Consider the following 13509-nt stretch of genomic DNA (forward strand, 5'->3'; position numbering starts at 1 on the left):
ACTCAGCTCCCACTGGATGCTGTCAGTCACTCATACTTTAGTAAGAAAGAACACAAGCTAGGCCTTTGTGAAAAACAAGGGTCTAAGTCCTTGGCCCATCTTTTCTCCCCTCAGTGCCCAGAGTCCAGCCAGGGGAGACTGAATGTCTTTATTTAATCTTTCAAGTATAAAATCACTCTCTCCTCTGGCAGCTCATTAACCCCAAGGAGAAAATCAAGGCTAAGAATCACATTGCTAAAAAGAACAGACCCGTACCTTCCTCCATCTCAGTCCTACATTCTTGCCCAATCTGGGAGAGTAAAGGACAGAGGTCATGACCTCAAGGTTCTCAAGCACATGACCAAGGCATGATGTTCAGCCCCATGTGAGTTGGGAGAATCCAGGGTGGATTAAGCCCTGACTGGCTGGGCAGGGGGCAGGATTCTGAGGTCCATCAGTGCTTATCAGTGGGGCGCACGTTCAGAGGCATTAGGCGTCCCAGGGGTCCACGGCGAGCATTAGTGGCAAGCCGCTGCTGTGCCAGGAATGACTGGGCATGGGCGGGTGCCCATTCTTCACCAGCTCGCTGCTGCAGAGCCATACCCTGGAGGGAGGGAGGGGGTACAGTAGGGGTCAGGTGAGCCTACCGCACCCAAAATACTCTAACCACGGCTAACATACACTCACCATATTATACCAGGCACTGATGAGTAGCTTTTCTTCCTGCTCCCGCTGATTCCGACTCTTCTCAAAGTCCATCTGCAGAAGAGGTAATAGTCACAGGCCTGGATATGCTGGGGGCAGCCAGGAGGGATGAGGACACCCACCTCCAAGTGCCGGATGCGAACGTCCCGCTCCCGGAGCTGTGTCCTCAGGGAATGGAGTTCTGGGGGTGCCCCTCCAGGTGGCCGCTGCTTGGGTTCCAGGGTCTGTATGACCTTGGGGTTAGAAAGGACACAGCCAGGGTGACCTTGGCTTCACAGGACATCGGACACATCGAGCTGCATGTAGTCTGACAGCTTCTGGCAGCGTGTAGAAGTCTATGATATGAAGGGCATGACAGGTGCAGGACTGGAGAGCAGAGGTGCAAACTGGCAGAGGCATGAACCAATGCAGGCAGTGGCCTCAGCAGGAGGCCTGTGGGGCAGCAATGTCCTCACCGTGCGTGCCTTGTCCACATAGCGGCGATACCGCTCTTCCATGGCCCGCAAGTCTGCATCCTTCTTCTGAAGGCTATGCTGCAGCTCCTCAATTCGACGGGCTGCTGGGGGAACAAGGTGGCCCCTCAGCTCCACACCAGGCTCACGGCTCCCCCAACTTGGCTGGCGGCTGAGTTCTACTCACTGCTGCTATCAGCAGGTGGCTCCAGCTCCTCAATATATTCCCGTTTCCGCTGCAGCTCCAGGTCTGCCTCATGCAGCTTTTGCCTGCGGACAGGGGATGGGCAGCAGCAGGCTGAACTCTGGGCCCACTTCTCCTTCCTCTCAGGGTAGCCACAGCCTTCCCAGCTGGCCAGAAGTGCCACAACCCCCCTGGACCAGTCCCTAGTCTGGTGCCCCCTGGACTAGCCCCACAACCCTCCACTTCTCCCCATTCTACAGGCAGTGGTACAGCCATGACCATCCCTTTCCAGCTTCTTCTACCCTCAATCCCTCAGTCCCATTCTCTACCCAGCAGCCAGGGATCTTCCTAGAATGCAAATCTCTCATAACAAAAATGCAAACTAAAATTCAGTTCTGCTATCTGTGGCCAAACCCCAGAGATCTGATAATATTCTCTATAGGTAAGAATATTATTGTGTGTTGGACGTGGAATGTGGTATAACATCTACCAGCGAATCCTTGGCTATGTCTATGAAAATTAAGGCATGTGCCCTCTGAATCACCAATTCCACTTCTGAGATATACATGCGCACTTTGGAGATACTGCAAGTCTGTTTGACTCCAGAACACCAGAATAAAGTGCATATCACAATAAAGTGAGTCAGATGATGTTTTTGGTTTCCCAGTGCATATAAAATTTATATTTACACCATACCGTCATCTATTAAGTATGCAATAGCATTGTGTCTTAAAAAATCTTAACTTAAAAATACTTTACTGCTAATAAACGCTATCCATCATCTGAGCTTCAGTAAGTCATAATCACTGATCACAGATCACCATAACAAGTGCAGTAATAATGAAAAAGTTTGGAATACTGCAAGATTATCAAAATGTGACACAGAGACCTTAAGTGAGCAAATACTGCTAGAAAGATGGTACCTATGTGGACTTGCTAGGCACAAGGCTGCCACAAACCTTCAATATGTAAAACATAGTATCTCCGAAGTGTAATAAAGCAAATCACAATAAAACAAAGTATGCCTGCATTTGCACACAAGTAAAATGATGTCTACACAAAGTTTGGTTTGGTTGCAAATACCTAGAAAGAATGAGCTAAATACATGATATTCACATAAAATGCTTTAGGCCAGCCCTTCTGTATCAGTATTCTGCAGAATTAAGCCCTAATGCCTCCATGTCTCCATCTTCTGTAAAGAAGTAACTTTTTCTGTGCTCTGGGTTGGCATTAGCTACAGTCCATCCTTGGCAGAACTGAGCAAAGTCACTCAAGTAATTTTCTATTAGACCTAATTTCCCCATGGCACCCCAGATAACAAAGGCTGCTATATATATAAAAAATAATGACTCCCTTTTTTAATTCACATGGAGAAATTTCCTAGACATCTTGTAGAAGGACCAAAGTACTGACTAGCACATATTATGCTACATTTTGTGTAAATAAGGAATGAGAATAAAAATCTATACTCATATTCATTTGCTTAAAAACCTCTGGAAAGATTACCACAATAAACTAATAGAAGTAGGGCTGAGGTGGAAACTGGGCCAAAGGGGGATTGAGAGGTACACTCCTCTCTGTATAATCTGGTATATATTTTGGTTTTTTTAATTGTAAATGTAATAGCTATTTAAAATAGTTTAACAATGTAAAAGGGAAAAGGCGACTATCACTCTGTCACAGTACTTGCTGAAATTCCCTCCGTGCTCCCCACTGTTACCCCAAAAGTCCCTGGCTCTTTTCCTTGGCCTATAAGACCCCACTTGATCTAAGCAAGCATTTGGTCTGTGCTTCAGTGGACCTGCTGTGCTCCTAGGTAACTCCCCATTAACACCAAATCCAACCCCAAGCCTTTGCCCCCGTCTTTCCCCCCTCCAGGAGTGCTCTCCCTCTGGGACTCACAGATGTTCCTCCAGCTTCCTCTTCAGCAGGGTGGACTGCGGAAGAGAAGCAGCACTGGGTCAGTGGGGAGTCCAAAGGTTCCAAACCCTTACCGGGGTGACAGTAGGAAATGCCACCCTGGGTCCACGATACTTACAATGGACTGCACGGAGCATCGGGCAGCAGGGGGAAGAGAGAGGAGAGTTACTGGGGGTCACGAGGGAGAACCAGGCGGGGAGGAGGTGGGCACTCACGTCCTCAGTCTTGCCCCCCTGCTCCTGCAGGGCCTTCTGCAGGTCCTCCACCTGGGCCCGCAGCTCCGACAGCTGCTGCTGGTTCAGCCTACAGGAGTGGGGGCCGCTCAGAGACTGTGACTGCCCTCGGCCCCCGCTCCACGAGCGCAGGGCCCCCCTTCATCTCCGCCGGGTGGATCTTCCCCTCACCGGTGCTGTGTCTCAAGCGCGTGGCGCGCGCGGTTAGCCTCCTCCAGGTGGCGCTGCAGCTCCTCCTGCCGTTCCCGGTCGGCCGCCTCCTTCTGGCACAAGTGCTTGTTCTCCAGCTGAAGCCGCAGGAGCGTCTCCCTGCCGACCGGGGAGGAGGGAGCTGGGCTAGGAATGGGGCTCCGGCAGGGAGACTGGGAGGACGTGGGTAGGAGAAGGATGGAACCCAGGGGAAGTGCGCAGCCAGACCCAGGGATAGGATTAGTACTGGGGACCGGACCTAGGTATGGGTGGGCGGAGCTATGAGCAAAGCCTAGGGGTGGAGCCAGGTAAGGGCGGGGCCACAGAAGCTGGTTAGAAGCTGGTTAGAACCCTGGGTATACGGCTGCTAGAAAACAAGCCAGAGGAATGGGAGGAGCTGGGGGGGCGGTATTCACCTGAGCAGGGTACCGGGCACTGAGCCTAGCACGCGCTACCCTGAGGAGAGGACTGTGGTCTGTGGGGCAGGGCCTGACGTGGGCATGGGTAAGGCATGGGGTTTTTGCCTGGTGAGTGGAGCCAGGTGGGCTGGATGTAATTTACGCACTAAGGGTGGATGGATGCTGGAGATGCTAGCCACCAATGAGGCTAGATCCCCGCCGGCTACGGGCAGAAATGGAAGAGAAGCCCAGCTAGGACTTGGGAACCTGGAAGGGCAGGCCAGGGTAGCTGCAGATGCCTACACCGGAGAGGGGCTGAGAATGGGTAACTGGCAGGCCTGGGTGGAGCCAAAACTCTTAGTGACTCCAGGGTACCTGAGCTCTGCAGGTAGGATCTCGGCTGCTAAGTTTTCCACAGCAGGTGAGGTAGGATCCAATGAGGGGTCTGGAGAATGTGAGAAAAGTTTTCAGGTGGCTCTGGAGCTCTCAACCCCATCTGTAGGGTCCTCTTTCCAAGGTCTTGCCAAAGGCCAGGTTTGGCTCAAGTTTTGTCAAAGGCCAGGCTGGACAAAAACCCCAGCCCTGGCTTGACAGGGAGTGAGTTGGCTTTGCCCCACCATGAGTTCAGGAGGACAGCCCCCACTTAGCCTTCCATCAGTGTGGCCTAGACAAGCCCTGGGACTTCTATCTGCCCTGGGCCACCCCTCTTCAGGCCCTAGGGCAGGTCCGCAGCTCACCGGCCTGGGTCAGCCCCCGCGGCTGCAGCTGGGTGCAACGCAACTCGTCATTGGCCTCTCGCAGGGAGTCCCGCTCTGCCAACAGCCGCTGGAGAGACAGGTGCAAGAGGCCACTTGAGGCAGGATCGGCCTCCTGAGGAAAGGCTGTGCCTTGATGGACAGGGTGGGGCTTGAGCGGTGGGACCTCAGCCTCACCTCCTTCTCCTTTGTCACCGACTCGAACTTTTCCTCCAGATTGCGACACTCAAAAAGCCATTTCTCTGCCTTCATGGCCTCCTCCTGCCACTGGCCCTGCAGTTCCTGAACCTGAATGGAGGCAAGGGGTGAAGACTGCAGGGCTGGAAAGGAGAGGCAGGGACTGAAGAAAAAGTGAAGGAGCAGGACCAGAAAGACCAACGAGTAGCTTGGAGGGGTGGGTATTGCAAATCAAAACCGGAGCTGGCCTAAAGCTCAAGGTGGCCTACGTGGAGCGCCTTAGCACCACACGAGGGGCGCGTGTGCTGGCCTCATTCCCAGCGCCAAGTTCTCCAGGCTTTGCCCAGCGCGCACCTGCCTCCGCTGCGCCTCCAGCTGGGCGCGCAGGGAGCCAGCCCGGCGCAACTCGTCCTCCAGCTGCCGCGTGCGCTCGGCGTGGCCAGCGTTGCACTCCTCCAACTGCCGCACCTGCCGCCGCAGCTCCCTCAGCTCGCCCAAGCGGAGCCTGCAGCTGTTCAGCGTGGCCTCCAGCTGCCCCGCGCGTTCAGAGGACTGCCTGGGAGAGGGGGAAATTGGGGAAAGGGGACCAAGAGTGCAGTCAGGGTTCAGCTTGGAAGCATGTAAGGCTCTCAGGTAGGGGAAGGTGTCTTGTCAGCCTGGGGGTGACTAGGTTCAAGGTGGTAGATTATGAGGGTCTGGGATCAGCTGGGACCTGATGTTGCAGTTCATTATGGGGCATAAAGGGAGTCCTAAGCATCAATGGTTAGCCTAGAGTCACAATCAAGGATCCTTGAGGATGAAATTATGGGGACAGAGAATAACGGGGGGGTTACAAGGGAGAAGCCCTCAGGGACACTTTGGGGTGGGGAGTTGGCTGTGGGTTTGAAGGAACTGTGGGTGCAGGGCCCATGGAAGGGTCTTGGGGAGCTTTGGGGCAGAGAGAACACTACGGGGTCCTTAAAGGTAAAACAGAGGCTCCCTGGACACTAACATTACAGGGGTGCCATGTGGCCACAGGGTGCCCTTTAAGGTTACAGTGAGGTTGAAGGGTGGGTGCTGTGGGGCCCCCTCTGTGCTTTGGGGTCACAAGGTGCTGGGGAGTCATAAAATGGTAAACTCGTGTCCTAGGGGGCACAAAGGTGTCACAGGGGTAGAGAAGGGGGGCGCTATTACATTGTGGGGTCTTGGAGGGCACCATGGGATCCTAGGGCATGATGAGACTCAGAATGGTATAGTAGGGTCTGGGGAGCACTGTGGAGGGCCTGGGCTTGCTGGGGCTACAAGGATGCTCTAAAGTCTCAGGACTACAGTGTCGTTAACAGAGGGATACTGTGGGGTCCCATGGACACCTTGGATCCAGGAGGCTCAGTGGTGTTCAGGGAACATGGTGGAGTCTAGGATAGTGCAGAGGGTTTCAGGATGGCACTGCAGAGTCTAGGGGACATTATGAGGGTCTTCTGGGCACTGGGGGTTGCAGAGGTACTATGGCATCAGAGGGGCACTCTAGCAATGCGGGTGTGTGATGGGGACCCAGGGACCCACCACTCACCGCAACTCATCCATCTCATCCTTCAGGGCCTGAGCCTCCTGGGCCAGGCTGGTTAGCTCCTGGTTCCGCTGCTGCAGCTCGGTGACCTCCCGCTCCAGCTCAGCACAGCGCACATGCTCATCCTCCCTGCCACTCTCCAGCCTGGCGGGTGGGGAAGGAAGCGCCCGTGAGGGGGCTGTGCCACGTCATCCCATGGCCCTCTCTGGAGCTGAGCGCACCTGAAGTTCTCTTCCTGCAGCTGCTCCAGCTGGGATTGCAACAGCAGCAGCTTCTTGGCTGTGAGGCCGGGGGCACCCTCACCCTCAGGCTGGCCCACCTGCTGCCGCAGTGCCACATTCTCCTGTGCCAGGCTCTGCTTCTCCTCTGACAAGAGCACCAGCTGCAGGCAGGCAGCACGGATGAGCTGCAGCTTGCAGGGGGCTGTGCAGACAACCCTGCCCTGGGAGCACCCCTGGTCCCACCACCCTGGCCCCACCTGCCGCTCCAGGTCCAGACAGCGCTGCCGCAGCTCATCCCCCTCATCAGCCTCTTCACTTAGGAAGTAGTACCTGCGGGACTGATGGGGGGGAGGGCAAAGAACTCAGGGATCCCAGAGGAAGACTGGGGGAAGGGATGCTGGGATCTCTAAGGACAGACAGGAGGGGGCCAGGAAACCCTCAGGATGTTAGAAGAGAGGGCTGGAACCCCAGAGGACGAGAAGAAAGGTAACACAGGGATCCTGGGGACCTTAAAGGCTTACAGACAAGCCCCACCCCCTTACACAGCCCAGGGAATCAGTAATGGGGTGAGAAACAAGGTTCCCACCCCTTACCTGGTTATCAAAGTTCCCGTATGTCTCCAGTGACAAGGAGTCAGGAGTGTCTTTGGTCATCAGCTGAAGGGGATGTGGGAGCACAATGAGATGAGCTGAGGGAGGCCTTCCAGGCTTCCATGATCCAGCCTGAGAACCTCTCCTTTCTCCTACCCCCAAAGCCAATTCTCCCCAAAAACCCCTGCTGAAGCTGTCCTGCCATGTGTCCAGCACCCAGAGAGGCAAGGTCCTTTGAGCATGTTAGATTGAGACTTAGAGCCAGGAAGAGCTAGCAGACACATGAGACAGGGTAATCTGGCCAGCTGAGCTCCTGGCAGAACCCAGCTCTTAACCAGATAGAGCCTATGCCCGTTACCTCTGTTCTAGAGATGTTCCCTCCCCTGAGGCTCCTTGCTACACCGGCGCCTCCACCTACCTCCTGGATGGCTTTCATCACCACATGCTGAACTGATTCTTCCAGCGTCATGATTCTCTGGATGTGCTCTGGGGATCAACATGGGGGAGACTGAGACATGGCTGATGGGTGAGGAGGATGTCCTTGGGTCTTCCCCTGGGGACCCCCCAACATCCCCTACCCTGCTTTTTCTCACAACTGATGGCACAGTCTAGCACCAGCTGAAGGAGCTTGCCAAGCTCTTCTGGGTCTGAGAACTCGCCAATGAGGTTCACATCTGGAAGGTGTTGCTCCAAAATGGGATGCCCCAGGACCTGAGAATGGGGGGCAGTATTAAGGGCTCAAAGACACCCCCTTCTCTGAACCCAACCCCCTAAATCCAATCAGTTACTCACATCCTGGGAATACTCCATCAGGCTCTGTAAGATTTTCTTCAAGTTACTGACCTGAAGAGGGGCAAGGAGTTATCCAGGGTCCCAGAGCCCCCCAGAAGGGGCCCTGAATCTGTCTACCTCATTTCCCAATCCTTTGTCACCTCATCCTGTTTGTTTCTCTGCCCAAATGTCCCCTCTCCTAAGGGTGACCTGTCTGGTTGCCTGCCCTTCTTGTCCAACACCCTATTTTGTTCACATGCCCCCAGTATCCACTTTTTACTACCTACCCCATACCCTTGGATCCCAGCCACTCTCATCTCTGACCTGGATTACTGCACCTGCCCTTCCTGTCTCAGCTTCCCCTCTTGCTGACTACCTTCCTTCCTCCCCAAACACCAGAGGGAGCTTTTCAAAGCCCAAGCCAAGTCCTATCATTCCTCTGCTAAAACCCTTCCTTGACTTTGCACATCACTTAAAATAGAATCCACCTCCCTGTCCTGGCCTGCCAGGCCCCTGATGACCTCATCTACCATTCCTGCCTCCCTGCCATTTGCCAATCACAGCTAGTTTATTCCCAACTCAGGGCCTTTGCATTTGCTGTTCCCTGTGTGTGGAATACGGTTCCTCCAAATCTAACATGGAGATCAGCCAACCTGACTAACCACCCACCCACTTCCAGTTGCTCTCTCTCATGGCCCAGTTTTTATTGTTTTCGCAGGACTTACTGTTACTGGAAGTGAGGGTTTGTGTTTATGTATATTGCCTTTTGTGTTATTCCTTGCTGCACACCCAGGCTTCCCTGAGCGAATAATAAAAGAACTAATTGGCTCATCACCTCTTCCTGGCCAGGTCTGTCTGTCCATCACACAGGAGATGTGTCTAGCTAACCCTTCCCTGATCATCTCTTCACCAGTCCGTCCCCCAGTCATGAATCCACCTATCACCTTCAGCCTCCAGTTGGGACCTGGGTCGTCTGAGATGCCCTGGAGCCACGCCTCGTTGAACCAGGAAGGGTCTCTGGGGGCAAGAAGGTGGGATGAGCTGCTGGGGAACCCTTTCGGGACCCTTCCCTCAGCCCCACTCACATCTGGTTAAGCACATAGGCTATGGCGAGGCCACTGCTCAGGTCCTGGGGACTGGTACAGGGTGGCGGGACGTGGAATGTCTGCAGCTGGGGGGAGAGGAAAGGCCAACGCGCAGAGTCAGCGCCTGTAAGAAACGAACCACTCCCCTTTTGCACACTTTCTTGATCAGCAGGAACCTCTCACGGCGGGCAGGGGCTGGCCTGATGCTCCAGCACACCAGCTCCGCGGGAGTGGCCTCTGCTCACCTGGAAACAGAGGGGGGCGTGGCCTCACTTCACCTCTGCCCGATAAACCCAGTGCGACCAGGTCCGGGCTGAACCACGAGTCACCTGGTCTCCACATGACCAGGCCAGCTCACCTGTGCCCTTGCCCCACGTGACCCAGCCACGACGGGGCGGGGCCTCACCTGTTCTTTCCACGCAGACCTGCCACGCGACGGGGGCGAGGTGCTCAGGCCAGAGTCCAACGGCCCCTCAAGCAGACGACCCTTCCTCCTCCCAGCCCCAGGACGAAGGAGTGGACAGAGCCAAGGCCGGGGCTCCCGGGAGAAAAGAGCGGGCGCACACCTGACCCTGGCCCCACCCCAGACCTACCCAGGTGAGCAGAGACCCGCACAGCTCAGCCTTGTCCACACTCATGGCTCCCAATGGGATTCGACCCGGCCGCGGTGCCCCGCCACCGCAGCCGCCTGCAGATTCACCACCAGCGAGCGCCCTCAGCCCCGACCTCCCGCTCGGCCTAGAGCGCCGCCCCGCCCCGCCCCCTAGGCGCAGGCCCCGCCCCATACACGTGATCTCCCGGCGGCGGCTCAGGCCTCCAGGCCCGCCATCTTGGACCCGGGCAGCATTCGCGCGACCGCCCTGCCGCTAGGGGTCAGTCTGAGCCAGCCTTGCGCATCCCTGCCACCCCTTCTCCTTGGTCCTTTTGGGGTAGCGGAGACCTCAAGATCATTCTTCAATATCTGAGGCGGAGCCATTGCAGCCTGTTATACACGCTCGTTCATGACCTTTCCCTTCAGCTGAAGAAATCCTGCTGCATAAACACTTTGATCGGAGCTTTTATCTGCGCGGGGGAGGGTCAGGCCACACACATTCTGTGGACTTGGAAGGAGAGCCCTAAAGGGGTCTTCCCGGTGGAGGTGATTTAGGAGTCTTGGCCCAGGGATAAACGAAGAGTTCGCAGGTATGGCCCTAGGTCGAGGGCAGGATAGGTCAGACACATGTCCTGGGTAAAGGACAGACTCACTTGCCCAAGCGTGCATGCGCCTTCACTGGGCCTCTCCGAGCTGCGCGCTGGAATCCTCTGGCCTTAGAACCAAAGACCAGGCCACCCTGGACCTCGCGGCCCACCAGGGGTCGCGCAGACCGCAGGAACGCGAGGCCCTGGAGGAAAATGTGCCCACTCCGAAAGAGAGAGACGCCGCCTTGTCGGTGGAGGGGGTTCACAAAGGAAAGTAATAACAATAGTAGTTAGCAATAAAATCGCAGTCCCCGTTTATTGAGTGCCTACAGTATGCAGTCCCCGTGCTAAACGATTGAAATATATAGGGGGTTGAAATCTCCCAGAGACCCTAGGTGGCAAGTGCTGTTTTAATTCCTGGTTCGAAGGCGAGGAAAAAGAGGTTCTAGGTGGACCCCGCTCAAGAGGAGGAGGTAAGGCCTCCAGCCGCGCCCTTTGGCGCCTGAGTCCCCGGCAGCCCCTCCCCCGCGGGGTGGGTGAGGTAATGAGCGGTAATTAGAGGTTATTAGCTGTACCCGGAGGGAGAGGCGGGCTCTGCTTTGGGGGTGGGTCTAGTTCTGAGGGGAGGGGTCCTCTTCCTTCCAGCCCAGTCTGGCTCCAGCGACCCTGCCCCAGAGCTGGTTGGGCAAGATGACCGCAACCCCAACGCCGTCGCACGAACACAGTCACTCTACCACCAGACACCCAGTTACAGTCCACTCAGATGCGCAGCCGCACGCACGCGGTCCCTCGGAGGCTCGTCTACACCCGCACATCCCCTTCCTGCGTTGTTTTCAGCTTCCAATCCCTGGGAACAGGGGATGGGGGAGGAGCGGAGATGGGGGTGGGGGGAAAGGGGACAAGGGCCGGCAGTGCCGGCTTCCGTACTGGGCTGCCTTCCGGCGGGCGTGGGAACGACTGCCGCTGGCTCCCCTATCCCGCCCGCGCGGGAGGAGAGGGTACTGCCCATAGGGGAAAACAGGACCATTCTGCCCCCAGTTTAGAAGTAGAAAGTGAGCCGGGAACTACGGTTGTTACAAGGATGGGGGGCTGGGCATATTTGTGAGAATGCCTGGTTACTCAATGTTGGGGACATGCTGGGAACATCAAATATTTGTGGTGGGGGTCCCCAGTATTTGCAAAAAACGCAGGGATCTTGATGGTTAGGAGGCATCTGGGAATACAAATGCTTGGAGCACGGTCATTAATTTTTCTAACGTTGACGGTATAATGGAGGGTGACCCGACTCCCCAGATTTAAGGAAAGGTCCGGGTGCCCTTAATTTGGGAGAGGGGCCCTAGCCCTCCATTTGGGGAGGCAGGGAATCATGTTTAGGAAGAAAGGGAGTTCTTGTGTTGACAGGGAAAAGCAGCAATTCCTATTATGGGATGCACGGAGCCCCTCTCATTCTGAAGGCATGATCTTCAATTCAATGAAAAGGTCACAGGTTTGCATTTTGGGACCCTATATTTGGGAGGAGGATGCAAACCTCCATTTTCGGTAGAGGGAGCCCCCAAGTTTGGAGACCTCCATGAGTAGGGGCACAGAGTGCGGGTCTCGGCCAGCAGCCCCCAGCTGGTTGGGAGACCCCACCCCCTCCTGCTTGTTTCCAGGAACAGCTGGGCCCAGCCTGGGTTGCGCTGCTGGGAAGCTGGTGACTCAGCCCCTCCCTGCGGCCACAGCTGGACCCCCGCCCGCCCCTCCGGCCTTCACATCTGGGCAAAGACCCAGTCCTGAGGGCTGGGAAGGGGGCCCTGGGTTCACACAATTGGAGGTTGGTGCCCCTCTCCTGGGTTGGCCATACCCACAGGGTGGACACCGTGGCACATACCACCGAGACCCTAGCCGACTCTAGCTGGCCCTTTGCACTCCAGACATTGACATCCCTCCAGGAACTCCCATCCTGTTCCCCCTCCCTGTGTGTGTGTGTGTGTGTCCATGTGAAGTGTGCTCACATTTACATAGATGTGAAATGGTGGGTCTGTGATTGTGTGTGCATGGGTGACCCTGTGTGTGTGTGTGTGTGTGTGTGTGTGTGTGTATCCATGTGAAGTGTGCTCACATTTATGTAGCTGTGAAATGGGGCGGGGGTCTGTGATTGTGTGTGCAGGGGTGTGTGTATCTGCATCCACCTGTGTCTCAGTGTGTCTTGGGGCCCTGGGAATTGAAGCATCAGGCTGTTTGTGAGTTAATGGTGTAAGGGAGGGGAGCTGTCAGGGACTGGGGCACACACTTCTCTGTATGAGACCTTGCTTTGTGTCTGTTTTGTGTCATTCTTTGTGTGAGAAGTATGTGATAATCAGTGCCTAAATATGGCTTTAGGTTGTGTTTCCCTGTGACCATGTCCCACTTTCTCCCCTTCATGTGTCTTTCTGTGATATAGCATGACTCTGACATACGGTTTCTTGGTTTGTCCACGTCCCTGAGACAATCTGAGTGTTCCTATGAGTGGCCTTGTGGGTTCATTTTCATGACCCTGCTTTATTTCGTGAGCCCATGGCTGTATGACAGCATGACTGCCATGTTTTCTGCCCACCATGTATTTCTGTACCTCTGCAGTCTCCGTGGAAGAGGCGTGGCTGTATGACCATTAGAGTCCCGGTGTCCAAGACTTTGAATCTGTTTGTATATTTGTCTTAATGATGATGATGTGGCTTTTTCAGAATGCCACTTGTGTGTGGAGATGGCCTTGTCTGTGTCGCTGCCAAATCTGGTGGGTGACATGTGTGCCTGTCTGGGGCTCGGTTGTGTCGATGAGACCATGTCCTCTTTTCGCTGCAGGGCTGGCTGGACTAGGGAAGATTTGTGCCAATGTGCAGCAGGTGTATACTGTTCGTGTGACACGGTGGGTCATGGGAGAGTTGGAGGGTGTCAGAGTCACCCAGGACAGGCCCTCCGCGGATGCGCGCAGGGGGTGTCAGGCAACCCGTCCAGAGGCTGCCAGGAGGGCCCCTCCTCGCGCTGCGGGGGCGTGTGCGTCGTGCGTGACGTGAGACACGGCGGGGGACGCTACGTGCGTGGAGCCCGACGCGGTCGTGCGTGCGAGCACGGGTTGCGGGGGGGGGCTGGGTTCGCTGCGTGTACGC

At 55.6% G+C, this 13509-nt stretch overlaps 1 protein-coding gene across 7 annotated transcripts; it reads right to left on the reverse strand.

Annotated features, from left to right (window-relative positions):
• Positions 1-129: 129 nt before the first annotated feature.
• Positions 130-9957, reverse strand: HOOK2 (hook microtubule tethering protein 2). 7 transcript variants are annotated; one of them, XM_017664558.3, is made up of 22 exons: positions 9799-9957; positions 9206-9291; positions 9065-9137; positions 8142-8192; positions 7928-8060; positions 7768-7835; positions 7353-7415; positions 7017-7097; positions 6760-6920; positions 6542-6682; positions 5347-5548; positions 4993-5103; positions 4798-4885; positions 4436-4505; positions 3645-3782; positions 3456-3543; positions 3223-3257; positions 1324-1406; positions 1140-1240; positions 807-917; positions 667-738; positions 130-583 (listed from the first exon to the last, which is right to left on the reverse strand). In XM_017664558.3, the coding sequence occupies exons 1-22, from the start codon at positions 9841-9843 to the stop codon at positions 434-436; spliced, it is 2151 nt and encodes a 716-aa protein (XP_017520047.2). In that variant the 5' UTR covers positions 9844-9957; the 3' UTR covers positions 130-433. The 7 variants fall into 7 exon arrangements, with proteins under 7 accessions (XP_017520047.2, XP_017520046.2, XP_073076119.1 ...); XM_017664557.3 differs by having other exon boundaries at positions 1140-1243; XM_073220018.1 differs by having other exon boundaries at positions 1140-1243; positions 9220-9291; positions 9799-9938.
• Positions 9958-13509: the final 3552 nt, after the last annotated feature.

The sequence above is a fragment of the Manis javanica genome, chromosome 13 (genome assembly GCF_040802235.1).
Source record: "Manis javanica isolate MJ-LG chromosome 13, MJ_LKY, whole genome shotgun sequence".
Taxonomy (NCBI): Eukaryota; Metazoa; Chordata; class Mammalia; order Pholidota; family Manidae; genus Manis; species Manis javanica.

Excerpts from the sequence above, each read along its gene's own strand:
- HOOK2 (XM_017664557.3), bottom strand. The coding sequence starts at position 9,843 with ATGAGTGTGGACAAGGCTGAGCTGTGCGGGTCTCTGCTCACCTGG. Across the intron at positions 739-806 it reads TTCGCATCCGGCACTTGGAG|ATGGACTTTGAGAAGAGTCG; the intron begins GTGGGTGTCCTC and ends CCTCTTCTGCAG. Across the intron at positions 584-666 it reads TCAGTGCCTGGTATAATATG|GGTATGGCTCTGCAGCAGCG; the intron begins GTGAGTGTATGT and ends CCCTCCCTCCAG.